This window comes from Electrona antarctica, assembly GCF_951216825.1.
Source record: "Electrona antarctica genome assembly, chromosome: 14".
In the NCBI taxonomy this organism is placed as follows: domain Eukaryota; kingdom Metazoa; phylum Chordata; class Actinopteri; order Myctophiformes; family Myctophidae; genus Electrona; species Electrona antarctica.
This window is the reverse complement of record NC_136795.1, coordinates 19,946,987-19,973,739: the sequence shown is the minus strand read 5'-3', so window position 1 is coordinate 19,973,739 and position 26,753 is coordinate 19,946,987. Positions and strand designations below refer to the sequence as shown.

The window sequence follows — 26,753 nt, the reverse complement described above, 5'->3', positions numbered from 1 at the left end:
AACGGTGCCGGAGATTAGCTGTTCACAGACGGAAGGACGGACACACACACACACGGACACACGGACACAAGGACAGATGGACGGAGTGCAAAACATACTCTCTCCCCATGCCTTCGGCCTGGTGGAGACAATTACATCACCATCAACATCAGTATATACCTCCGAGCATACACGTGCACCTACGAGCACGACCACAGTAGGCTACTTGTGCACTCTGCTTGCACAAGTAATAACCACGAAAATGAATCAAAACACGTTCACTTAGATATACCTTCATTATTATGCTAAAGATTGAAATGCAATTCCATATTTGGGTATAACTAACATACAGTATTGATGGCGTGAGCATTGAGGTTGCTCAGCTATAAACAGAGTGTGACATGAAGAGAACTCAGCAAAGATCCAAGGTCGAAGCTATACGAATATTTGTTTGTAGTGATATAAAAATATAATTTCAGGATTGTAACCAATCATTGATTAGTTCTTGCCGGAAACCCCCGGAGCAGGCCAGTTCCCAGTTAACCACATTTGTTGGTTGGACTTCCAGGACGCACAATGGCTGAGACGATCAACATGGAGGAAGTGAGGAAGGGGTTGGGAGAGGAATCCAACCACAGAACGCAGCCACTGGCCCAACGCGTCCAGAAGACATTGATGCGAAACCTGCTGGTGATTCTCACCATGGCAGGGGTTATCATCGGAATTTTCATTGGATTTGGTGTGCGCAACGCAGAGCTGACCCGGTCCCAGGTCATCTATCTGGGGTTCCCAGGAGAGCTGCTCATCCGTATGCTGAAGTTGATCATCATTCCTCTGGTGGTGTGCAGTTTGGTGTCCGGAGCAGCAAGCTTAGACCCAAAAGCCCTGGGCAAGTTGGGCGGCTATGCCATGCTGTACTTCCTAGTCACCACCCTGATCGGCTCTGTCATCGGGGTGATTATGGCTTTCATTATCAGCCCCGGGTTGATCACCGGCAGCAAGCCCATAGTGCCAGGCTGGGAAGATAACATTCCCCAGGCCAAAGAAGCAGTAGACTCTTTCTTAGACCTGATCAGAAATATCTTTCCCTCCAACTTGGTGTCTGCTGCCTTCCAGTCGTATGGCACAAGCTACAAGCTGGTTACCAATGGCACAGAGGTCATTGAGAAGGTACCCTTTGGAACAGAACAGGATGGCATGAACATTCTGGGTCTTGTCATGTTCTCAATTGTGCTTGGTGTGGCTTTGAGGAAACTTGGAGAGGGGGGAGAGATCCTCATCAAGTTCTTCAATTCATTCAATGAAGCCGCCATGATCCTGGTGTCTTGGATTATGTGGTATGCCCCGTTCGGTATTATGTTCATTGTAGTGGAGAAAATTGTAGAGATGGAGGATGTTGGCACACTGTTTGCCAGTATGGGAAAATACATAGCCTGCTGTATCGTTGGTATGGCCATCCATGGTGGCTTGGTACTGCCTGGGATTTACTTTCTCTTTACCAGGAAGAACCCCTATACCTTCTTGTGGGGGGTATTCACTGCTCTGACAACAGCCTTTGGAACTGCCTCCAGCTCTGCCACGCTGCCCCTGACGATCAAGTGTGTAGAGGAGAACGGTGTGTCCAAACGCATCAGCCGTTTCATTTTGCCCATTGGTGCTACGGTCAACATGGATGGAGCCGCTCTCTTCCAGTGTGTGGCTGCTGTGTTCATCGCCCAGCTCAATGGCATCCATCTCGGCATCATCCAGGTCATCGTCATCTTAGTGACAGCCACAGCCTCAAGTGTGGGCACAGCGGGGGTTCCTGCAGGGGGCATCTTGACTCTCGCTATAATCCTGGAGGCAGTTGGACTGCCTCTTAACGACATCTCTCTCATTTTGGCTGTTGACTGGCTCATTGACCGCGTTTGCACAGTCATCAACGTGGAGGGTGATGCAATCGGAGCTGGTATTTTGCAGCATTTGGACGGAGGGACGGAGGCGGAGTTGAGCGAGGTGAGGCTGGATGAGAAAGACCGACCGTTCATTCAGAAGAAACGAGACAGACTTGGTCACACCGAGGGGGACCAGCTCCGTGGCAGAGAGTCCATCATTTACTAGCCTTGATGGCTTTGATGCATCTGAGAGTGGGTGAAGGTGATGAGAAATAGGGATTGCAGAGATTAACCCAAATTCACTATTTACCGCAATTTAAACTGTGGTAAATGCAGCTAAAGGGTTCAACATCCAATTTACATAAACATCTTTGCCATCACATCCAGCGTTACACCAAAGTGTAAGTAATACACAAAATCAGCTATAACACTGGTTGTACTAATGTGTTATTAAATAATAACAGTGTAGATTTGTAGAATGTGTGATAAGGTACATCTACGCTATCTATGTATATTTACAGTGTCAGCAAAACAAGCAGAAAAGATTCATTCATTTTCTTTTTTTACCCCACCAAGCCCTAACAGCCGGGCGCGGGAGATGATCTTTTCATCCCTGTCTGTCTGTCTGTGACAGCTAATCTCCTACACCACTAGTGTGCACACTCGGCCAAGGAAGGTCCTCTGCCCCAAATATTTCAAATGTAAAAATAATTTAAGTAAAAGGGGAAATGATGAAAAAGGCTTTGCCACAATACAAAGTTCCAGGTAGAACCTTATTTCTCGAGGGTAAGAGCGAGGCATATGGGTTGGCGTAACGACACACCGTGCGGCTGCCTGTAGACCAGAATGGTGAGGAGAAGCCTTTATGAGTTGTAAAGTTCACTATCTGTCCTCAGAGTGGCAATGTTACCACTTATAGTTTCTTAAACCCTATACTGCTTTGACTGCATGGGGTCGGTCCCCAGGTGTATACCCATTCTCTTTTTTTGCAGGAAGGAACAAGTGGCAAAATGGCTAAAATTAAATGAAAATAAAGAAATGAACGCACTCAAACTCAAGCAATACATTTATATAGATTAATTTTTGCCCTAAATATTAGGGTTCACCCGCAACTACTGACTAAACACTGTATGCAACTTGGTTGCAGTATTAAATCAGTTCAGTATAGTATTCACTGAATCACAATCAACTAGAAAAAGTGCCCCCCGGGTCTCCATGCAGGCCTGGTCAGGTTGTGACCTCCAGCTGGTGCTATAATAGGCCAATGTGAAAAGGGTGCCATTTCTTCAGACGCCTTTGATAGCAATTTGATGATTTGAGGCCTTTTGTTCCAAAATTGCTTTTGCGAAAATCCACCTGTTGGTGGCGCTATAACAGGCCAATGTGAAAGGGGTGGGATATATTCCTCAGCCTAGTAGTAAAGTGCGTGAAAGATTTCATGTCAATTATTTTAGACTTTTTGTTCAAAACGGGCCATTCCTGCAAACTTTGAAAGCCAATGTTAGCCTATTTGGATGGAATATGAAATATCGGACAGATCCGTCTTGAGCTCATGACTATAGAGATACTGTGTACTGTATGCTAACGATTTGCAGGATTTTTGGACAGAATCTGGAGGAGTAATATCAAAAATGTGTTTTACAAAAGTCGGCCTCCTGGTGGCGCTATAAAAGGCAGATGTGAAAAATGGGTCAAAGGTTTGTCCTTGGCCTCTAGGGAGTGTGCATGCAACGTTTCACGCAGATGGTGAGAGTTATATAGGTAAAGAAGGTGAAAAGATTGATGGCGGTATAACAGGCCGTTCTGGAAGATTTGGGGCAGGGATTGTGTGTGCAAAGTTTGGCATCGACCGGGTTAACGGTGCCGGAGATTAGCTGGTAACAGAGAGAGAGACGGACGGACGGAGTGCAAAACATATACTCTTCCCATGCCTTCGAGCTCCAAAATTGGAACGTTAATTATGAATTGAGTGGGCAAAACCATACATTAGATTGTTATCACCATGAACCTTCCCCAATTGAGTACTTACACGAAGACAATGATTTATTGTATTACAAATTTTACATTTTTAAATATGCAAATGAGGCATTATGTAAGAAAATATGCAAAATAATCGAAAATATGAAAAAGCTACTACTGTGGAAGGGTTATCATGAATTAATTTACTTGTATTGATCCTATAAACAATTTAATATAGGTCTAGTTTTTCCCACCAATTTTGGAGCTCTGGCTCGTGGACTAAGAACCAAAAAGAACTGAACCCATTGGGAACCAACCGGTGGAAAGGGGGTCACACTGACGTAAATTCTCCATTCATTGTCAATTGCATTTTAAATTTTTAATGTTTGTTTAGACAACACGAACATTAAACACTATAGCTGTTTATAGGAGGGGCTAGTGCCCCTCAATATTATATTATGGTAAAGATTGAAATTTAACTCCATATTCGGGTATAAGTGACATATTGATGGTGCGGGCATTGAGGCTGCTCAGCTTAAAACAGAGTGCAACATGAAGGGAAGTGAGTCCAAGGTCGAGGCTATAAGAGTATTTTGTTTGTAGTGATAAAAATAATATCAATTAAGGGTTGTAATCAATCATTGATTAGTTCTTGTCGGACACCCCTGGAGCAGGCCAGTTCCCAGTTAATCACATTTGTTGGTTGGACTTCCAGGACGGCTGAGATGATCAACATGGAGGAGGCGAGGGAGGGGTTAGAGGGAGAGGAATCCAACCGCAGAACGCAGCCACTGGCCCAACGGGTCCAGAAGACATTGATGCGAAACCTGCTAGTGATTCTCACCATGGCAGGGGTTATCATCGGGATTTTCATTGGATTTGGTGTGCGCAACGCAGAGCTGACCCGGTCCCAGGTCATCTATCTGGGGTTCCCAGGAGAGCTGCTCATCCGTATGCTGAAGTTGATCATCATTCCTCTGGTGGTGTGCAGTTTGGTGTCCGGAGCAGCAAGCTTAGACCCAAAAGCCCTGGGCAAGTTGGGCGGCTATGCCATGCTGTACTTCCTAGTCACCACACTGATCGGCTCTGTCATCGGGGTGATTATGGCTTTCATTATCAGCCCCGGGTTGATCACCGGCAGCAAGCCCATAGTGCCAGGCTGGGAAGATAACATTCCCCAGGCCAAAGAAGCAGTAGACTCTTTCTTAGACCTGATCAGAAATATCTTTCCCTCCAACTTGGTGTCTGCTGCCTTCCAGTCGTATGGCACAAGCTACAAGCTGGTTACCAATGGCACAGAGGTAATTGAGAAGGTACCCTTTGGAACAGAACAGGACGGCATGAACATTCTGGGTCTTGTCATGTTCTCAATTGTGCTTGGTGTGGCTTTGAGGAAACTTGGAGAGGGGGGAGAGATGCTCATCAAGTTCTTCAATTCATTCAATGAAGCCGCCATGATCCTGGTGTCTTGGATTATGTGGTATGCCCCGTTCGGTATTATGTTCATTGTAGTGGAGAAAATTGTAGAGATGGAGGATGTTGGCACACTGTTTGCCAGTATGGGAAAATACATAGCCTGCTGTATCGTTGGTATGGCCATCCATGGTGGCTTGGTACTGCCTGGGATTTACTTTCTCTTTACCAGGAAGAACCCCTATACCTTCTTGTGGGGGGTATTCACTGCTCTGACAACAGCCTTTGGTACTGCCTCCAGCTCTGCCACCCTGCCCCTGACGATCAAGTGTGTAGAGGAGAACGGTGTGTCCAAACGCATCAGCCGTTTCATTTTGCCTATTGGTGCTACGGTCAACATGGATGGAGCCGCTCTCTTCCAGTGTGTGGCTGCTGTGTTCATCGCCCAGCTCAATGGCATCCATCTCGGCATCATCCAGGTCATCGTCATTTTAGTGACAGCCACAGCCTCAAGTGTGGGCACGGCGGGGGTTCCTGCAGGGGGCATCTTGACTCTCGCTATAATCCTGGAGGCAGTTGGACTGCCTCTTAACGACATCTCTCTCATTTTGGCTGTTGACTGGCTCATTGACCGCGTTTGCACAGTCATCAACGTGGAGGGTGATGCAATCGGAGCTGGGATTTTGCAGCATTTGGACAGAGGGACGGAGGCGGAGTTGAGCGAGGTGAGGCTGGATGAGAAAGACCGACCGTTCATTCAGAAGAAACGAGACGGATTTGGTCACATCGAAGGGGACCAGCTCTGTGACAGAGAGTCCATCATTTACTAGCCTTGATGGCTTTGATCACAATGCCTCTGAGGGTGGGTGAAGGTGATGAAGAATAGCGATGCAGAGATTAACCCAATTTCACTATAAACTGCAATTGAAACTGGTAAAAATGCAGCTAAAGGGTTTAACATCCAATTTACTTAAACAGCTTTGCCATCACATACAGCGTTACACCCAAGTGGAATACACAAAATCAGCTACAACACTGGTTTACCAGAGGACATGACTGCATGTTTGTGTTAATCAAGATACAGGTACAAGCACCAACATGTTCCTGTACTATGCTAACAGCAATACGATGTACATGAGATAATTTAGAAATAACTAAATGTGATACTAAATAATAACAGTGTAGACTTATAGAATGTGTGATAAGGTACATCTACACTTATCTATGTACATTAACATTGTAAGAAAAACAAGCATATAGCCTTTATACAGAAGAGATTAATGCAATAGGCCTATACGTTTCTTTTTTTTAAACGCCACCAGGCCTTAACAGCTGTGGGCGGGAGATTATCTTTTCATCCCCGTCTGTCTGTGTCCGTGACAGCTAATCTCCGACACCACTAGCATTCATACACGGTCAAGGTCAAAATATTTAAGAAAAAAAGACAATGAGGAAAAAGGCTTTGCCACAATACAAAGTTCCACGTAGAACCTTATTTCTCCACAGACATAAGCCCTTCACTAAGTCCCTCCCCAACCCATCCTTGTCCAATAGGCACGTTAACAGCGAAGAAAGCTTGACCTGCATAGCAACCGTTGCTAAACTATTTGGATTGGCATTGGACAATCACCTTTTGGGGTGGGATTTAATGAAGGGCTAATTGAAAGCATGTGTAGGAGGTAAGAGCGAGCATGGAGGAACAGCGAGGGAATTTGGGTTGGCGTAACGACAGACTGTGCAGCTGCCTGCAGACCAGAACGGTGATGGAGGAGAAGCACTGCTACCTTATTCCTGAAAAAATGAATGGGTCCGAGTATAGACTCTGGGGGACCCCATGCAGTCAAGGCAGCATAGGGTTTAAGTGGTAACATGCATGTTGCCCCATTCTTTTTTTTCAGTAATAACAGACAAGTGGCAAAATGGCAGAACTAGATAAATCGTAGGTGTATACTTTTTTTTCTTCAAATTCGGGAAAGTTCTCGATAAGCCTCTTGGCTTCTATAACTTCTCCTGCACAACATGTAACTTCTGTTTTTAACTTTCTTACGTGCTAATAAAACCTAAAACAGTAACCGAGATACAATGTATGGAGAACAGGTAATCAGCACCAGGATGTACAATCCCTTCGACCTTTTTTTGTTATAAATCTTTTTATTAGGGGCCAGGCCCAGTGCCAGCTTTGACCACTACGTCTGCTGGAGTACAGTGTCGACAGACAAGCCAGTCAGCGTAACAGAAACGTGACGTCATCTCCAGTCTCCAACCAGGGAACGGCTTGAGCCCGGAACACAGACCCTAATTGGGTCCAAAATCTGGACCCTACTAATGCATGGTTGATTTGTGGGCGGGAGTGCATCAGTGTTTATATGGCTTATTGTGCATATTGTGTATAGCTATTTTCTTTATTACTTTATTGCTTTTATGGCTTGTCTTGGATATATATATTTTTTCAGTGAGAGAGTAAATGAACCTTTATTTATTTATTTTGAGGAAAATAAAGTATACATAATACAATACAAATAATACATAATGCATATAATACAAATAAATGCCCATTTATGAAGCTGAGTCATTCGCGGCTGATGCCATGATGTCAGAGCCAGCTCAGGAAGTTGCCTGGGGAGCCATGACGGGACGGGGACTCCCACCAAGCATGCGTTTTAATTTTTTCAGTTTTTTATTTGTTTTTATTTTTTTATTTATTTTTATTATTTAAAAAACAATCTAACTCATATACATATTTGATATAATGAATTGAAACAGCTCCTTCAAATTTGAAAGTAACACTTTCACTTTCACCAGCCACTGTTCCTCTATTATAATTTACAGTTCAGGCATTTAGCAGTCGCTCTTAATCCAGAGCGATTTAATGTAAGCAAGAACAAAACATGGTAATAAATCAAATACATAAAATAGTCATCAATAATTATAGGTAACTGTTCTGTTCACACACTACGTCACACACTAACCATAGCAACCATGCTCATCTGTACGTGGCCCCACGTACAGGTACACACATACATAGATACATAGATACAGACAAAGCTGGTTATTGGAGTGGTTTGCACCACTCAAAAATAAAGAAATCACACCCGTGTGAACTGAGTGGTGCAAGGTCTTATATAGCCTGATCAGCTGTGGTCTGATGTAATGTCAGTGACCATAGTAACCATGCTCATTCTGGTTGCTAATGGTCTGAAACTCACATAGCAACCATGCTCGTTTTGTTGGTACGAACACGTGTACACGGGTACAAAGCCAGTTGTTGGAGTGGTTTGCACCACTCAAAAATCACACCCGTGTGAACTGAGTGGTGCAAGGTCTTATATAGCCTGATCAGCTGTGGTCTGACGTAATATCAGTTACCATAGAAACCATGCTCACCTGTACGTGGCCCCACGTACAGGTACACACATACATAGACACATAGACACATAGATACAGACAAAGCTGGTTGTTGGAGTGGTTTGCACCACTCAAAAATGTTTGTGAGACATGACATCCTGTGAGGAATCCTGCCTAGGGCACCAAATTGCTCAGGGCCGGGCACTGCGACAACACACTCCATATTTGGGTATAGCTACATTGGGAACTCCTTATGGCTGAGTCAGAGTGACATCAAGTCCTCTGAGATACTGGATGACAAAAAAATAAAATATAATCCAGTTTTGGGTTTTGCCCAAATATGGAGATAGTCAGACAACCACTCTGTGTATCTGTCCTTAGTTTTGGCCCAAATTTGGAGATAGCTGGCATCATGATACTGATAGATGACTGGCGTCCGGTCTTCACATACTCTGCTAATGGGTACTTCATAAACGATCTAGCTGAAGTGACATCATATAATACTCTGTTTAGGGGCTAAACGTAATTTTCTATATTATGAACTGAAGATAGTGTAAGAGGGCTGGAAAGAGGACTGTTATCTGTAGTCCAACCATTTGTTCTGTTTTGCTCAATTGGGAATGTTGCATAAACACCACCAGAGTCAGGGAGACTGCTTGAGTTGAATCTGTGGCGGCAGATTTGATTGCTTGGTATGACTGAAGTTGTTGTTACCATGGCACATTTGGACCCTGAGGCCTACTACAGTGACTCCCCTCCGGGAGACGAGAATCTGCTGGTGCACGTGCCCGAAGGAGCCAAATCCCAATGGCATCATATAGAAAACCTTGACCTATTCTTCCAGAGGGTCTATAACCTGCATCAGAAGAATGGATTTACCTGCATGCTACTGGGGGATATCTTTAAGCTGGGGCAGCTGCTGTTTGTGGTGGGTTTCACAGTGTTCCTGGTCAACTGTGTGGACTATGACATCCTCTTCGCCAACACATATGTGAAACACGCAAACTCGTCCAAAGTCACCTTGCCCGATGCGTTCCTTCCGACTGATGTCTGTAGTTCCCATATCCGTGACAACACGTTTGTGATCTTTGTACTGGTAATCTCTGGCATGTTCTGGCTGCACAGACTGTTTAAGTTCATCTACAATATCTGCTGCTACTGGGAGATCCGATCATTCTACACTAGTGCCCTCAAGATGACCATGTCAGAGCTGAGCTATGCAACCTGGCAGGAGGTTCAGGCCAGAATCATGGAGATCCAGAAGGAACACCAGATCTGCATTTACAAAAAGGAAGTGACGGAACTCGACATCTATCACCGTATCCTCCGCTTGAAAAACTACACGGTTGCCATGGTGAATAAGTCTCTCCTTCCTGTACGTTTCCGGCCTCCTTTACTCGGAGAGATTGTGTTCTACACGTGCGGTCTCAAGTACAACTTTGAGCTCATCTTATTTTGGGGCATAGGCTCTCTGTTTGAGAATGAATGGAGTCTGAAGAAAGAGTACAAAAAAGTAGGCAACAGGCTGGAGCTGGCAGACAAACTCGCGTCTCGTATATTGTTGATTGGAATTGCCAATCTTTTGTTATGTCCAGTCATTATGGTGTGGCAGATAATCTATGCCTTCTTTAGTTACACTGGGGTGATCATGCGGCAGCCTGGTTTTCTGGGAGCCAGGTGCTGGTCTCTCTATGCTCAATGTTACCTGCGTCACTTCAATGAGCTAGACCATGAACTCATGTCACGTCTCAGAAAGGCAGACTTGGCTTCATATAGGTATATGAACAGTTTTCAGTTCCCGCTGCTGATTGTGGTGGCTAGGAATGTAGCATTCTTTGCTGGCGCTCCCCTGGCTGTTCTTGTCGCCTTGACCCTCTATGACAAGGACGTTGTAGCAGTGGAGCATGTCCTCACAGCCATTACACTGCTCGGACTGTGTGTTACTGTCTGCATTTCATTAATTCCGGACAAGCACACAGTATTTTGTCCCAAGCAGCTGTTGAGGCTGATCCAGGCCCATGTTAATTACATCCCCAACCACTGGCAGGGAAATGCACACAGACATGAGACCCGTAACCAGTTCTCCCAGCTCTTCCAGTACAAGGCTGTTCTTATCTTGGAGGAGCTGATCAGTCCAGTAGTGACTCCCTTCATCCTGATCTTCCACCTGAGGAGAAACTCTCTGGACATCATTGACTTCTTTAGGAACTTCACTGTGGAGGTGGTCGGGTTGGGGGACACTTGCTCCTTTGCCCAGATGGATGTTAGGCAGCATGGACACGCTGCGTGCATGTCAACAGGGAAGACGGAGGCGTCCTTTTACCAGCAAGCGGAGGACCGAAAGACAGAGCTGTCACTGATGCACTTTGCCATTGCCAACCCCCAGTGGCAGCCTCCCCATGAGTCCAAACACTTCATTTGTCAGCTCAAAGAACGGGCCCAGAGGGAGGTGAATTGGGACCTGGCAGACCAACACACAATCACCTCACTGTCCCAGTCTGATCCAAGGAGTCTCAATGGCAACTTCTTTATAGGCCCGCCCACATTAGCCTATCGTCATTTTTGGCCTGGACTTTGACCAATCACGGCGACATTCATGGGGGCATCAGGCCTTGGCGATCCCTCTCACCAATGAGAAGCACCAGTCTTCCACTGAAAGGCAGATTCAGGGCTGCTCATATGGGCCGTTGGCCACGCCCAAGTCACAAGTAGGCCAATGGCAGGCTCTGCGACCGATGCCAGTTTCTGCAACAGTGTGTGGGTGGGATAACTGACGAGTTCAGTTTTATCAGAATACGCCTTAAATTAGATGAGCTCTACATGCATGAGCACCACAAGCAGCGGTCTTGGGGCGAGCTCTCGTTATACATGGGACAGGGAGAATGACGACAGCGTTCCCAATAATAATATGAGGCCATAATTGACCTCAGCCCTCACTCCAGCACTTCCCCCAGTCACACACCGTCCCCACCTCAGTCCCTCCTTCCTTGCCCAAGTGCTATTCCCTTGGCTTCAGCAATCTACAGCACTCAGTTTCTCAAACACTTGGTTATCGGTCACGACTCAAGTAAAATTCCAATTTTCTTTTCCTACATATAATGTATATAAAACAATCACGTAACATAATTGTACACATTTTCAAACAAACAAACAAATTCCATAAATAAAAAGAATAGTAGTGAAAATCGAAAACTACAAGCTTTGTGGCACGAAGCGACGCATTGTGTGCTTGCTATTTTCACTAGTTTGGGTCTTTTGGGTCTCGATCTGAAAAGTTTGATTACCGCTGATCTACAGCACCAACACAGGCCACAGGAGTGGGCGCCGCTAGAGCAGCAGCCAGCACGCTCTTCAAGTGCACATGGGGCAGGGTGCTGAGGTTTCAACATGGTCCATCACGGCACTCCATCTTTAACGTGGACACGCAATCGACCTTTAGCAGTGAAAGTGAGAGGGGAGGAGGATAAGGATAGGGAGAGAGAGGGAGAGAGGGAGTAGAGGCACAGAGAGAGGAGGGAGAGATATGTGGGGACAGAGGATGATGTGCTTGGCAGCCTTGGCTTGCTCTTGGAGTGCATTTAAATCAGTAAATCTGCAGTGTTCCCAGGAGGCTGAGATGAGCCCCCTAAACCGCAGGCTGCTGAAAGACGCCTTACGAGCCGAGCCAACGGGAACCCCCCATCCATCCACTGCACTGACTTAAAGTGACATATCTGCTCTGTCCTGGGGCTCAACACTTGCATTGCCTGACAGCAGTGGTGACAGGACGAGTGGAGGATGATCGTCATCACAGCCGCAGTTTTATAAGTATAATACTGGTACAGTATGTACTCCCCAGGTGGTGTACTGGTTGAGGCTGTTGTGTTTGGCCCCATGTGGCATTCATGTTTTAGGACTGACTCCTGCCTGAGCATTCTTGCATGTCTCCGGCCCACAATTAAATTAGACTAGTCTAGACTGTCTCTTACAGGGGTAGCAGGGGAGTCGGGGACAGACGACAACAGGAATCTATATCAACGCTTTATTTGATTTTATTACCATGTAACATCCATTATGCTACTTGCCCATGCCTTAGTTGTAATTATAACATAGACAGCCCACAGAGGACAGTGTACACACCGTGGCCCTTTAAAAAACAACAATAGGCACCACCTTTTTACATTAAACACAACACGGGTTGACTTTTTTGTTGCAGATGCAGTGTATCGGGGACTATAGCCTAATTATCTCACATGCAAAAGCCTTTGCTCTCACCCATTGCATTTTCCTTCTTTTTCTAAAAATAACACATTCTGTAATAAGCTTTTGTTATTTAGCCTACCGGTAGTTTAACTGCAACTATATCTGATAATGGCCAAAGAGTGTGAATTGATTACATTGTTTTACTCCTTTGTTTGTGTATACAGGCCTACTGTACAATATTTGTAAAATATTCCACAATGATCTAATGGCTTGATTTTTATTCAAGGTGTCACTTCCATTGATGACAAATAATATAAAATGGGATATTATTGTCTCCACCAGGCCGAAGGCATGGGAGAGAGTATGTTTTGCACTCCGTCCGTGTGTGTGTGTGTGTGTCCGTCCTTCCGTCCGTCTGTTACCAGCTAATCTCTGGCACCGTTAACCCGGCCGATGCCAAACTTTGCACACACACTCCCTGGATGCCAACGATGAACCTCTGCCCCACATTTTCCAGAACGGCCTGTTATAGCACCACCATGAGGCAGCTTTTCACATTTTTTACCTAAAACTGCACCGATCTGCGTGAAACGTTGCATGCACACTCCCTAGAGGCCAAGGACAAACCTTTGACCTGCATTTTCCGCATCTGCCTTTTATAGCGTCACCAGGAGGCCGACTTTTGTAAAACAAATTTTTTGATATTACTCCTCCAGATTTCCTCCACAAATCGTTACACAGTATCTCTATTGCCATGTGCTCAAGTTGGATCTGTCCGATATTTCATATTCCATCCTAATTGGCTATAATTGGCTTTCACAGTTTGCAAGATTGCCCCGTTTTGAACAAAATCCTCAAATCATGAACGCAGCATGCAATTTATGTGAAATCTTTCACACATTTTCTTACTAGGCTGAGGAATATATCCCACCCTTTTCACATTGGCCTGTTATAGCGCCACCAACAGGTTGATTTTTGCAAAACACATTTTTGGAACAAAATGCCTCAAATCATCCAATTGCCATCAAAGGCGTATGAAGAAATGGCACCCTTTTCACATTGGCCTATTATAGCGCCACCAGGAGGCCACAACCTGACCTGCCCTGGTGGAGACCTGTGCCCCGAGGGGCACTTTTTCTAGTTTCATGTGATTCCGCCTGTAAAAATGTAAAGGAAGATACTATTGTTTGCACTTTCAAAATGTATGGTCCATACCATTGTGATTGAAGACAGTACATTCATTTAAAAATGAATACATTTTAGTTTAAAAAAAGAATGATTGTGTTGTGTTGTCAGAGTGATGCCCTAAGTAGCTAGCCACACTGTAAAATCTGGAGTATCCATTTAAATCTGTTTGAGAAGGGAATGTTGACACATCAATGTGTTAGGCATGATGGGTTTTCTGACTGCCCTCATTCACATAGACTAGACCTGTGCCTGTCGGGCACCGGCCTACTTTGGGAACGATGGAAATCGGGAATACATACCCCACCTGCTGTGGTTAATGTGTGGAGAATGTCTGAAGAGTGCAAACTGACTCTAAAAAGTGGACTGACTAAGTAATAAAAAGGCAGGTGTGGGGAATAAGGCTGTTGTTGTCATGGCATCAATTGACCAGAGTCTTTTGTGGCAGTTCTTGACAACCATGTATCCGACCGTCACAAGGCCAGGCACTGCACTCTATGTGGTGCGGAATGCTTGTGTCAAATGTAAAGTTGGTGGGGCGAACAGTTCTGTGCAAGGTTTTCACTTTAGTAGAGGAATGGTCTTGGGTCACTTGTGTGCAAGTGGAAACGTTGGCTTGCTCTAGACTCTAGACTAGAGTCTACTCTAGAGCAAGGGTGCCCAGACTTTATTTTGACTTGAGAACTGATTTTAAAATGATCAGCTCAACAAGCAAAAAAATATTATCCCATTCTTGAAAATACCTGAAATTTACCTGCAGGGGGCTGTTAAAATGAATTGGCATGAGGCACTTCACTTGGAATGGTACCCAAAAAGTCTTCCATGCATGATGCATTATGTATGTGGTAGCTTTGGCTTCTTTGCCATGCACATAACCTTGTAATGCTACTGATATTTGTGCACAACACTCTTCAGAGTCATTAATTGCGCAAGCAGAGTGTGCAAGTAATGTTGTTTGTCCGGTGCTCCAATGCGTATGTCCCGTGGCTGCGTATGGCGTAACGATTAATTTGTGCTTGATATGGCATTGGTTTCAGATTACATACATGGGGGCATTACCTTTAATCCACCCGACACTGAAACATATCATTATTAATAGAATCTAATAGGAAGAACGTGTCCTGACAAGTGTCAGGAAGACAGAGGTTAGAGACAGATCACCGTAGCACCTCGTTGTGAGAGACGAACATAATAAGAAGATTATCAACACCACCTCCACCATGGCCTATACAGGACGTTCAAACAGTGCATAGTGACAATCAAAGCAGATGGGGTGGGTTATTCTAGGAGCGTGGCAACAATCATGGACATTCGTAAGGAAAGGTGCATATACCAGGAATGTCCCAATGAGGACTGCAAGGACAAGATTGTTGACCTTAAGAATGGAAATTACCGCTGAGAAATGTAGAAGAGAATTACCTGAGTTCGAATATAGACTCAATATAGCAGACTTTCGTGGCGAGAAATTGGTGTCATGCTCCCAGGAAATAGTTGAAGTCCTCCTGGCACAACAGTACTTGCGCGCTCTGCTTGCGCACTAGTAGGCCAGACTAGTTTATGGCCTACTTGTGTGCAACACGCAAGTAGGCACTCGACAGAGTGCAGTTCTAGTTACTACAGTCATTACCCATGGAAGAGTAGTGTGTTAATTGCTCATGAATAATGATGTCATTATTAATTATGTACAGCGTCTATGTGTTTAGGCGTGTTACAACACACAAGGCCTGGTCATACAATGGTCACAACTCCCAGACATCCTTAGCTGCGTATACGCGTTGTCGCCATCGTAGAGATGCTAAATATTCATCCCCTCACAGTCACTAAACGTTGACTGCGAGGCCATCAAATAACACATTCAAATGCACACTTCTTGCCTGAAAACTTGTGAAAACGAGTTCAGAGGTCAGCCAGTTGAGTGAGCATGCAAAGGAGGGAAGTTTATTAGCATAAATACATTTGCAAACATTAAAATGCATGTTTGCTTTAAGGAAGAATGGTCTCTGCATGCGAGGTTCGTGAAATATTTGCACAGAGCCAAAGTGGAACAAAATGAAGAAACTAATTACACACCTGGAGGCAAAAGAAGCATGCAGACATGTCTAATCAGTAGCCCAGCAAATCAGACTCACAATTACAAATACATGTGAATGCTAATATGTGCATAATGTTGAGGCATTATGCAGTCTGCTTTTCTATTAATATGAAATCGTGTCCTCATTATCTAAACTACTCAGGGCTGATGCAAGTCGGTAACGATGCAAGTTGGGAATTCATGCCCCATCCGTTTATTTGTTTTGCTTGTTTTACAGATTACCCACCCACCCAGGCAGTAGGTGGGCCACTACCATACGACCGACCGAACAACTAAATATGCACATACAGGGATCCCTGATGGCACAAACATGATGCCAATCTGTAAAGCCAATTGGTTGGTTGACCAATCAGGGAATCCGAGGACTTGCAGAGGACACACACACACACACACACACACACACACACACACACACACACACACACACACACACACACACACACACACACACACACACACACACACACACACACACACACACACACACACACACACACACACACGAAAGAAAATAAATAAAGTAGCGCTAGCCTTTCTATTCAGTATTCACTACACTGGCGGACCATAAACATTGCATTTTTAGGGAGGAAACCTCGGGCCGCATAAAATATACATATTTCGGCCTTCTTCCCTGAAGAAGGCTGAAAGGTCGAAACGTTGGTTTCTTTTCAATAAATATACAGCATCGTGGCTACGTGTGTGCGGCCTTTTCTTATTTTTACTTATTTACTGCCTTAGGCCAGCACCTCACCAATACTGGTGTGCGCCCTTTCCTGCTTTGTCTACATGTTTGGCCCTCTGGCCAGACTTTGAACATACATTATCTGCACTAAACAATCTACAAACTGGACTGTGAGATCGATCCTTCGAAAACAAGCACCCATTTACCTCCTGCAGTTGGTGATTCACAAGGCAGTCTGACTCTTGTGTCCTTTCTGTCCCTCAAATGAATGAACAGGATGTTCTGTCATGCCAGCTATTCTCCTTGCTTGTTTCCTGTCTGTGTTTTCATTAGACTGCATGGGCAGCCAATGACCCGACCTGTCCTGTCACGCAATTCATGCGTGCGCATGCACACACACTAATAAAGAGACACACAAACACTACCAACACACTTGTCAAGCCAATGAACCTGTACAGGACGGTGTAGGCTGTAGGGGTTGGATAAGAACAGGGACATGGAGGAGAGATACTTTCCCCCCTGGTCTGAGATAGAGAGAGGGGGAGAGAGGGGGGGGCAGACGGACGGACAAGGAGAGAGTAGTGGACAGACAGGAGAGAGAACAGAGAGTAGGCTACAGCAATTAGAAAACATCACACAACATTGGCAGGACCCAGTTTGTGAATCATAATCAATTAGGCCTACTTCTACTTCAAATTCCAAAGTAGAAACCATTTGGCCAGCTATAGGTGCTGAATGTAGAACATGTATGAATGAAAAGAAATCAGCATGTAGGCCTACTTATTTTCTTTGGTGTATACATCAAGTCAAGTTAAATTAAGTTGTTATACGTAGCATGTTATGTAGACACACTCATTATTATTGACAATTTGACATGGCATCATATAGTGTTTATAGTTTCACAGAGGTATCTCCCGGATTCAAAGGTATAACAACGTATACTGTAGGTTGCATAGCACCATGCCATGCAGGCCTAAATGGGTTGAAGTACAAGACCTGTGAAATGCTCTTCTCGACTCGCCCCCTGTCTGAGGAGGGAGGGTGGGGTGTGTCAGCGATGTTGCATGTGCGTACGTAGATTTTGTTTAGAACATGTCCAGAGGGAAGGATTTGTTGGCCCGTCAACCTGCAGTATTGGATGGGATTGGGAGTTGGGAGCACAGCGCTTCCCTGTCTGAAATTAATGTTCCTGCACCTGTCACTCAAATCTAATGCTCCTCTATGGATTCTGGTGTGTGTGTGTGTGTGTGTGTGCGTGCGTGCGTGCGTGCGCATGCACATTTCTCTCTGGATTGGTGCCTCCCCTGTCATCTGGTGCCAAGTAGCAGATGTGTGGTGAACACACACCCGTGCTCGCACGCACGCACGCACGCACGCACGCACGCACGCACGCACGCACGCACGCACGCACGCACGCACGCACGCACGCACGCACGCACGCACGCACGCACGCACGCACACACACACACACACACACACACACACACACACACACACACACACACACACACACACACACACACACACACACACACACACACACACACACACACACACACACACACACACACACACACACACACACACACACACACACACACACACACACACACACACACACAATTCATAATAATGGTATTTTACAAGTCCATCTGAGTGGCTTAATAAACCTGCCAACAACTTGTCTGAGTCCCACCTCTGTTGTGTTTCATTATGTAAAACCACTATATTCTGGGGGCAGAACATTCATCAAAAGTAGCCTATATACAGTATGTAGCCTACACTGTAAACCCCAATGAGTACGAAATACTCAAATCTTTTAGCGGAAGCATTTGCCTCAATTTTTTTGAGTTGGCAAACTTAAAAGTTAGAGTAACTCATTACTTGAAGTTTTTAAGTAAATTGTACTTCAATATTTGGATGACCAAACTCAAAACATTAATGTATTCAGAACTTAACCTTTTTAAGTTATACTACTCAAAAATTTGATGTATTCAGAACTTAACCCTTTTAGTTATGAAACTCAAAAAATAGATGTATTCAGAACTTAACCCTTTTAGTTATGAAACTCAAAAATGTGATGTATTCAGAACTTAACCCTTTTAGCTATGAAACTCAAAAAAATAGATGTATTCAGAACTTAACCTTTATAGTTATGAAACTCAGAACATAGATGTATTCAGAACTTAACCTTTATAGTTATGAAACTCAGAAAATAGATGTATTCAGAACTTAACCCTTTTAGTTATGAAACTCAAAAATTAGATGTATTCAGAACTTAACCCTTTTAGCTATGAAACTCAAATAATAGATGTATTCATAACTTAATCGTTTTTACTAATATAACTCAAAAATTAGATGTACTTAAAACTTAAACCTTGTAGTTACTGGACATGTTTTTTTTGTTCTACATTACCTTTTAAAATGATTAATTAAATATGTATTATGTCAACTCAAACAATTGTCCTAAATTAAACTATAAATTATAATCACAACAGTATTTCATGTTCCATGAACATTTATTTATATGGAACAGAACAGTTGTTCCAACAACAATGCAATGACAATGGCTTTCCTCCTTGAAATTGTGCAAAAATAATAAACGGCATTGATTTTTCAAAATAGCAGATCTAAAAGCTCATAGCGGGCACAGAGTGCACGCTACAAGCTTGTAGATCTGCAGCAGCAATTTTTCAAAAATAGCAGATCTAAAAGCTCATAGCGGGCACAGAGTGCATCGCTACAAGCTTGTAGATCTGCAGCAGCGATTTCTCAAAAATAGCAGATCTAAAAGCTCATAGCAGGCACAGAGTGCAGCGCTACAAGCTTGTACATCTACTATTTTTGAAAAATCATGACAATGTGGCACAAATGTTTGAGGAGAAATCCACACCAAAACACATGAATCGGTCCTATAATCCTGTCCCAACATATGTTGACCTTGCAGCAAGAATGGTAATAAGCTAGTCTTCATTCTAATGCGGGTATTTTAGTAGGCTAGCTCCAAATGTTTGTCACCCTCGAGCTGCCGTTTATACAGAACCCAGGGGCCTAAATTGTCAGGCCGGTTGAACTTCATCGCTGGGGGAAAAGATGTCCAGGAGTATTGTTATGAAGCTGTTCTCTCAATGAAGTGTCCTTTAACAAATTTCTGAAACTCATAATATGCAAACCTACTCAGCCCTGAATGACTCCACAAATCCACGGGCTGCCAAATTGTCAGAAGAAACACAAAAGATGGTGCCTTTGATATTCTGACCAAGTGATTCAATGAAGACACCATCCTGCTCTAGAATACGAATATCATGAAACAATGGAGCAAGTACAGCTTCATAAAGATACTCTTGGACGTCTTTCACTTTAACTAGCATGCCTAGTTTGGTTGTATATTGTGCAACATTGATCGGTATGGTTTGTGAATGTGCCGAGAGGGTTTGCAATTTCAAGAACTACAATGCTAGGTTCTGTATGAACGGCAGCTCAAGGGTGACAAATGGTGCATCTGAGAGTGCCAGGACTAGTGCCAGGGTGGTGGAAAACATTTCAAGGCAACATGCATGTTGGGACAGGATTATAAGCTGATTCAGGGTACATGCTTGCGTGGATTTCTCCTTTAAATAAAAAAGCAATAAATAATAACAAATTAAATAAATAGACTGACAAAACAAATTAAACAATACAGTAATGCAAATTCTATCAAATATACACATTTCAAGTGCGTGGCACTATAGTGTTCCTATAGTTTTAAACCTGAGGCATATAGTGGAACAATTGAAAGTGCAAACAATTAAGAGTTTTGACCATACACATCTTCACACATGTAAAAGCGATAAAAGCTATAAAAATGTAAAATTGCCATTTTATCATCCCCCCCAAATTTAGTCATTATGCCAATTTCTTCCTCCCCAACCACATGATGTCACTGCTGTTGTATCCTATGGGCTCACCCCACCAGGGGAACCTAGAGAGTCATACTCTTCTCTGACAGGTGCCACCCCAGCCCGTAGGAGTAATTGCAGTGACAATTATAGCTTCCCCCCCGAACACGGGCCAATTGTGTTCGCAAGGATGCTCGAAAAGGCAGATGCACCGCGGTTGATTCTATCCCCCAGACTCTGCGATGGTGCGCAGCTACACTGGTCACAGTTGGAAAAACTGGACTAGTATAGCAAACTTTAGGACCTTCAGGTCATTTGATGCAAATGTGTTTGGTTAACTCTTAAAACTATTTTATAACAGTGGAATGTACCATGTACTTTTTAACAGTTGAATACATCGATAAATGTCATGAGCAGATTGTAAACATACTAAACAAATGAAATTGTCACAAACAATGTTTTAGTAAAAACCACTTAACAGGAATATTCTTGGAAGACAGGGGGAAAAAATTGAGAATCTTATCCAACTACAGTATGTGCTTTTCATAGTGTGGAACTGCGGTTACACTATGACCACAATGGCATGAAGGAAGGCCCTGGACTGGAAAAGTACTATTCACTCCTCAGAACCTGTGTTATACTTTTCTTTTCTGGAGTTTTGTAAAACTATTCAGCATGACCCCATCGGACAGACTTGAACCTGGAACCTAAAATACTATTCACTCCTCGGAACCTGCGTTATACTTTTCCTTTCTGGAGTTTTGTAAAACTATTCAGCATGACCGCATCTAACAGACTTGGACATAGAAACTTATCTTAGCCCTCCCTCCCATCAATGGAAACGTTAGGTCTGCCAAAATTAATTGCATGCAAGAGGTTTGGAATTGCCCTCTAAGAAGCTATGACTGTTAAACCCTCTATTTTAAGTGAGACAGACCTGAGTTGCACTACACATGGAAAAAGTTGTGGATGGCCGCTTTACAAACTCACAATTACGTATTAAACTCATTCTTAAGGCTCTGCATTACCACTATAACCCATCAAAACCTTCAGAACAAATTCAAACGGGTTCTCTCAATAAAGTGTCCTTCTGACTTCAAATTTCTGAAACTCTTCATTTGTGGCCAAACACATTAACACAATGTAGGAAACAAGTTAACAACCAAATTCACATAGGCAAGGACCCAGTAGATTGAATTTGACGGGATGTGCAGACTATATAAAGCTGAAGTGACAAGGTTAGATCTTCTGTTGAGTGTAACTCATGTGACCAATGGATAGTTACTAGTTAATGAAAGTTATTGTTTTCCCTTGAAAGAAGACAAGTCTGCACCTGCAGGTGTTGCATTTGGTTGTTTCCTTCTACACATAATCTCTTAATCAGAAAAAGCAGATGCTCGTAGTTTGTAGAGTGGCCATTTCTGCCATCCACAATCTATATATTTTTAAGCAACTCGTTCTTAAGGCTCTGCAGTCTGAGTGACAGTTTAGCACTGTCCAAACCCATCAAAATCTTCTGGAAAAAATCAAACGTGTTGGTCAGTCCTTTGGGATAATTAAGATGCAGTGCGTACATCAGACCAAACAGAACAACGGCAGCATCTGGAAATTGGGGGAGACTGACCACCACATCACCTTCAATGATGATGGTTACTTTCTTTGGGTTGTAGTGGATTGGCTGCTTGACATTTTCACCGACTGCTGCAGCCGTCAGGAGGCACACCGCACCAAAAGGCCCTGGATCATCATCTTCCTGAAGGAATGACAAAAATGCACATCACATACTAATCACATCACTGTAGAGTTCAATAACCATCATTGCTATGGAGTGTTCAGTAAATGTTTAGCTCTTTAGAAATACCGTTTTATAGGATATTATATGTTTGATCAGAGAAAGAACTCACAGGATAAACAAGAGCAATTCAAAGTGCTGATTTTCAAAAAGCAGCCAATTTTGTTATACTAGAGAATTGAAGCGAATACATTATATTTGTTCTATATAGAATTTGTATCCTGATATAAATTGTCTGTTACCAAAAGAGCTGGAGAGATGGCCAGATTGCCAAATGGCACCCAAATTAAGAGCTTCACTGAATTAGTCGCATCTGTTCTGCAAATACATTGTACATGTTTAAAGATGGTATCTAGAGTGTGTGTGTGTGTGTGTGTAACAGCTCAACATAACATCACAATCCCTGGACTTCTACAAAGGCAATGTCAGTCCTGTAAGCAAAGAGGTTCACCCAGCACCAGAGACCTTCACAGAGATGGTTAGATTGGCAATAGACGTCCTAGGTACCTCACAGCTTTTTTTGATTAGGTCTGTGGACATCTCTAGCATCCAACGTGTTAGGCAGCAAGTGTTTAGAGTTCATCGCTGAAACAATGAAATACCATCGGCCCAAACAAGATGTTTGTCTGTGAGGACTCACCGTGCATGTCTTGAAGACTGCAGAGGCATCCTCTCGCAGAAATACAGGAAGAGCATGGAGCACAGTGGTACGCCTTGTGTGGACATCGGACAATTCCTATGAAGATTAAAATAGAAGTGTACATTTTTAGACATCATTTACAAATGAAACACGATTAGCCTGAAGAGTCTTAGGGACAATACCAGTTTCTATGCTAAATCATATTTACCTGTTCATCGTGGACTTTTAAGATTTCAGCCAAAGCCTCTGCAATCTTTCCACTTTGGAATGCTTTCTGACGAAACATGGCCATCAACCGTGGAGTGTGACGATCCAGCTCAGCATAGAATCTATTTGGCAGGTTCTGGTTCGTAAGGCGCTGGAATTCGGCATACACCTACATTAAACAAAAAACAAGCAAACAAAGAACAAAGTTCAGATGTTTGGTAGATTATTGTGTGGGCCCTATGAGTTTAGATGAGAATGCAATGTTGCCTTTTACATCCCCTGGATGGGAAAAACAAAAGGGGACAACTTAACTTCCAACTGCTCAATGGTGTAGGATTGTGGTTGTACTGGTTAGCTCTCATGTGTGAATGTGTGTGTTAACTGTATGGGTGTGAAGCAGGGCATTGTTAAATCACACCCATGTGAACGAGCGGTGCAGGCTGTGTGTGTGTCCCGAATGCGACCCCAATTAGTTACAGGGGTCAATGGGTGGTTACTCATACATAGTACATACGCATACATGCATAGAGACATACACACAAAGTTGGTCATTGGAGTCAATGGGTCATACTCGTATATACAGTCATAGACACACACAAAGTTAGTCATTTAAAAGGCACTTGTGCTTACTGAACCTACCTCAGACTCCATTCCGAGTGCAGGCCACTGGTCCATGATCTCCCTCACCGTTGGTTGGTTTTCCACTATGGTCTTTCGCCGCAGGGCAAGTGTGGTCTGCATCATCTTACTAATGAGGGGTAGGTTTCTATCAGTCTTCTGAACTTCTTGAACCATGTTCAACCTCAAACCCTCAAGACTTGCCGGATCATGTCCTTGGGGAAAGTTGGGTAGATAGTTGGATTCTGCACGTCTGGCTTTTTTAATGGCTTTGTGCGGAGGTGCATTTCCAGGCTGCTTTAGACTTCTTCTTCCAGCATTTACAAGGAGCTCCTGACATCCTGCCTTCCTCAGCTTCCCCCTGAAATTGCCCATCTTAAATTTGATTCTGCCTGCCCATTCTTCAAAACCACTGTGATTCCCTGCTTCTTTCAAACATGGATGTTTGGTCACGAGTGCCTCTGCTACCTGTTGTCTGTCACATTCTTCGTCATAAGCCTTGTATCTATATATGGTTTTTCCAAGCGTTTCCATGATGTCATGCTTTTGGTGCATTTTCAACTTCAGCAGTTTTCCACTTTTTTCATATTCGGCATTTCCTTCTTGAAGTACCAGTTCAACATCAAACGCAAACTTGGGAATAGGAAATGGACCTGTTGGCCAGCCCTCTAGACGTTCTGTGGTCGTGGTCGAGACATCTGACAGTGTTTCAGTAGATGCAGTAGAAGTGGAATCTTTTTCCAGTAAGATGTGTACTACAGATTTTTGTGGCAACTCCTCTATTTGACTTAGTTCAGTTATTTTTCCATCAAAGTCTGGGTCTTCATATTCCAATCTGAAGTCAAAGTCTAATTCTAGTTGTTCTTTTATGATCCGAATCAGTGAATCTACAGAGTCTGGCCGTGTGCTGAGCTTTACTTTCCGTACACGGTTTGGCTCAACGACGCGTAGAATCATAGGTTGAGGGTCTGTGGCAGCCATTGCACTAATGAATAACAAGAAATTTGAGAGGTTAAAAGAATACTTTGCTATTTACAAGTGTATCCACATTTACAGTGCAGTGTGTGTGTACCAATTTAGAGTGATCAGTTCTTGAGAACCACTCTGATCGACTTTACAGTCAACAATGCACTTCCTTGGCTTCTAATACAACTATAAAATAGCTCAAGGCTCTATTGCTGATTACTTAGGTTAGGACCCCCGCAGTGGTGTCCGGTTAGAACTTAAACCAGGATGCTTTGACTTCTGCCTTCTCCCTGAAGCCGACCCTCTATATATTCTCCGACCAGGCTTGTCACGATGACTAAGCCAGTTAGATCTATCCATATATGGTTCTATCCATATATGGTTCTACCATATCTATCGATATCAGCACTAGGTCGGCTCGGGCCCAAATATAGGGGTTGTCATACTAAACATGTCATATATCATATAGCCCAACGTCCTAGTCAGAGTCTTCGTTACAGCCACCCCAGATTTCACGTTGAAATCTATACCGCATCCAGAAGACTCAGACAATTGTCCTTTCTTTCGGCTAGGTTCTAACAGGCCAGGCCTGGTAGTTATCCAGCAAGGGAGGCTCTCGAAGATGTTAATCTCTCTCCATTAGTCTGCTGACGATCTGTGTATGCTCACAATCCAAGCTATTTGGCGATCAATGCTCCCTCAATATTATTGACTTGGTTTGGCTGTACGGCAGGAGATACCTCGGAAGATACAGCCACCCCGTGCAAAACTTGAAGATCTCTCATGATTCTGATACGCAACTCTTCAGGTTGACCCTTCAATCCGACCTGCTTGGCAACTGTGTGTAACAAAATGGTTCGCCCTGAACCATCATCCAGAACTGCATATACTTCCATTACTTTGCCACAATTGCAAATTAGAACTTTGCACACCTTTAACATGACATTTCTCCCTTTAGGCGGTGGATAGCCCACATGCAAGGACTCTCCTGCTATAGTCAAGATTGCTGGCTGCGGTAATTCCTCTTGTAAATCCTGTCCCGTCTCGATCTTAGGTGTCCTAGGGTTCCGCAAAGGTTCATCTGCTCTCCGGTTCAACCGGGTCCGGCTCCTATTAATACTGTGAAGAGCCAGAGGGTGCCTTCCACCACATTTCACTCCTAGTCTGTAGTTTACAGTTTCTTGCCTGCATGACGACGTCCATTGCTGATAACACAGCTTCATCTGTCATCTCAAATCTCGTTTCGCCATTAAACTCAGTCGTTTGAACCTGCCGCATACCCCAAGATGGTGTGTGCCGCTATTACAGTACTGACATACGGCTTCTCGCCGTCTTGCTGGTTACTTGGTGTACGATCGGCAGAGTTGGGTGCTACTACCGTACCATGCATGATGACTGTTCGTCTCCGGTTATGCTCATGGTCATTTCTGCAAGAGTGACCGTCCAGCCTCCTTGCTGGACTACTTCGGTCCCTATGAACCTGGACTTCTGGTCTGTCAGCTTGCACTTTCATCTCGATATCCTATCGGTGAACGAAGCCTCTGCCGTCCTCCGACTGCTCCAACATCTATGGGAGGGTTGATATAGCTCCGATGCCCTTGCATCATCATGCTGTCCAGACAATGCTCTCATGATATCCACTAGAAGCTCTAGGTGAAAGCCTTCGTTAAGCTCTAGGTGAAAGCCTTCGTTACATTCATTGCCACCCCCAGATTTCCCATGGAAATCTGTACCATATCAAGAAGGCTTGAACAGTAGACCCCTCAGGCCACCCCAATACAAGCATACTGAGGCTTGAACAGCAAACGTCAGCCATTCAAGCCACCCCATTGAGGGCGTCCAGGCGTCCCGCTTTCTTTCTTTGATGTTACGGTGGGTCATAAAAACCCTCAAGATCAAATCACATGCCACCCATTAAGGGCGTTCCCTGTCAATGGGTCA

At 44.0% G+C, this 26,753-nt stretch overlaps 4 protein-coding genes across 4 annotated transcripts; 3 read left to right on the top strand and 1 right to left on the bottom strand.

Moving 5' to 3' along the window:
- Positions 1–555: 555 nt before the first annotated feature.
- On the top strand, positions 556–2,079 carry LOC306937051 (neutral amino acid transporter B(0)-like; the record flags this gene model as incomplete). Its single annotated transcript, XM_079520726.1, has 1 exon — positions 556–2,079. One exon carries the CDS (start codon positions 556–558, stop codon positions 2,077–2,079), a length of 1,524 nt encoding a protein of 507 aa, XP_079376852.1.
- Positions 2,080–4,546: 2,467 nt separating this feature from the next.
- Positions 4,547–6,055, top strand: LOC306937050 (neutral amino acid transporter B(0)-like; the record flags this gene model as incomplete). The annotated part of the gene is made up of 1 exon (XM_079520725.1): positions 4,547–6,055. One exon carries the CDS (start codon positions 4,547–4,549, stop codon positions 6,053–6,055), a length of 1,509 nt encoding a protein of 502 aa, XP_079376851.1.
- Positions 6,056–9,285: 3,230 nt separating this feature from the next.
- LOC306937049 (autophagy-related protein 9A-like) lies at positions 9,286–11,148 on the top strand (the record flags this gene model as incomplete). Its single annotated transcript, XM_079520724.1, has 1 exon — positions 9,286–11,148. The coding sequence occupies one exon, from the start codon at positions 9,286–9,288 to the stop codon at positions 11,146–11,148; it is 1,863 nt and encodes a 620-aa protein (XP_079376850.1).
- A 9,731-nt stretch (positions 11,149–20,879) lies between these two features.
- LOC306936048 (sterile alpha motif domain-containing protein 3-like) lies at positions 20,880–24,329 on the bottom strand. Its single transcript, XM_079519469.1, has 4 exons — positions 23,868–24,329; positions 23,230–23,397; positions 23,022–23,117; positions 20,880–22,342 (listed from the first exon to the last, which is right to left on the bottom strand). The coding sequence occupies exons 1-4, from the start codon at positions 24,219–24,221 to the stop codon at positions 22,025–22,027; spliced, it is 936 nt and encodes a 311-aa protein (XP_079375595.1). The 5' UTR covers positions 24,222–24,329; the 3' UTR covers positions 20,880–22,024.
- Between the last annotated feature and the right edge of the window lie 2,424 nt (positions 24,330–26,753).

What these genes read in the sequence shown, in the direction of transcription:
- LOC306936048 (XM_079519469.1), bottom strand. Translation starts at nt 24,221, where the DNA reads ATGGGCAATTTCAGGGGGAAGCTGAGGAAGGCAGGATGTCAGGAGCTC. An exon ending in TAAAAGTCCACGATGAACAG is followed by an intron (nt 23,118 to 23,229) that starts GTAAATATGATT and finishes TAATCTTCATAG; the next exon opens with GAATTGTCCGATGTCCACAC. An exon ending in CAGTCTTCAAGACATGCACG is followed by an intron (nt 22,343 to 23,021) that starts GTGAGTCCTCAC and finishes TCATTCCTTCAG; the next exon opens with GAAGATGATGATCCAGGGCC.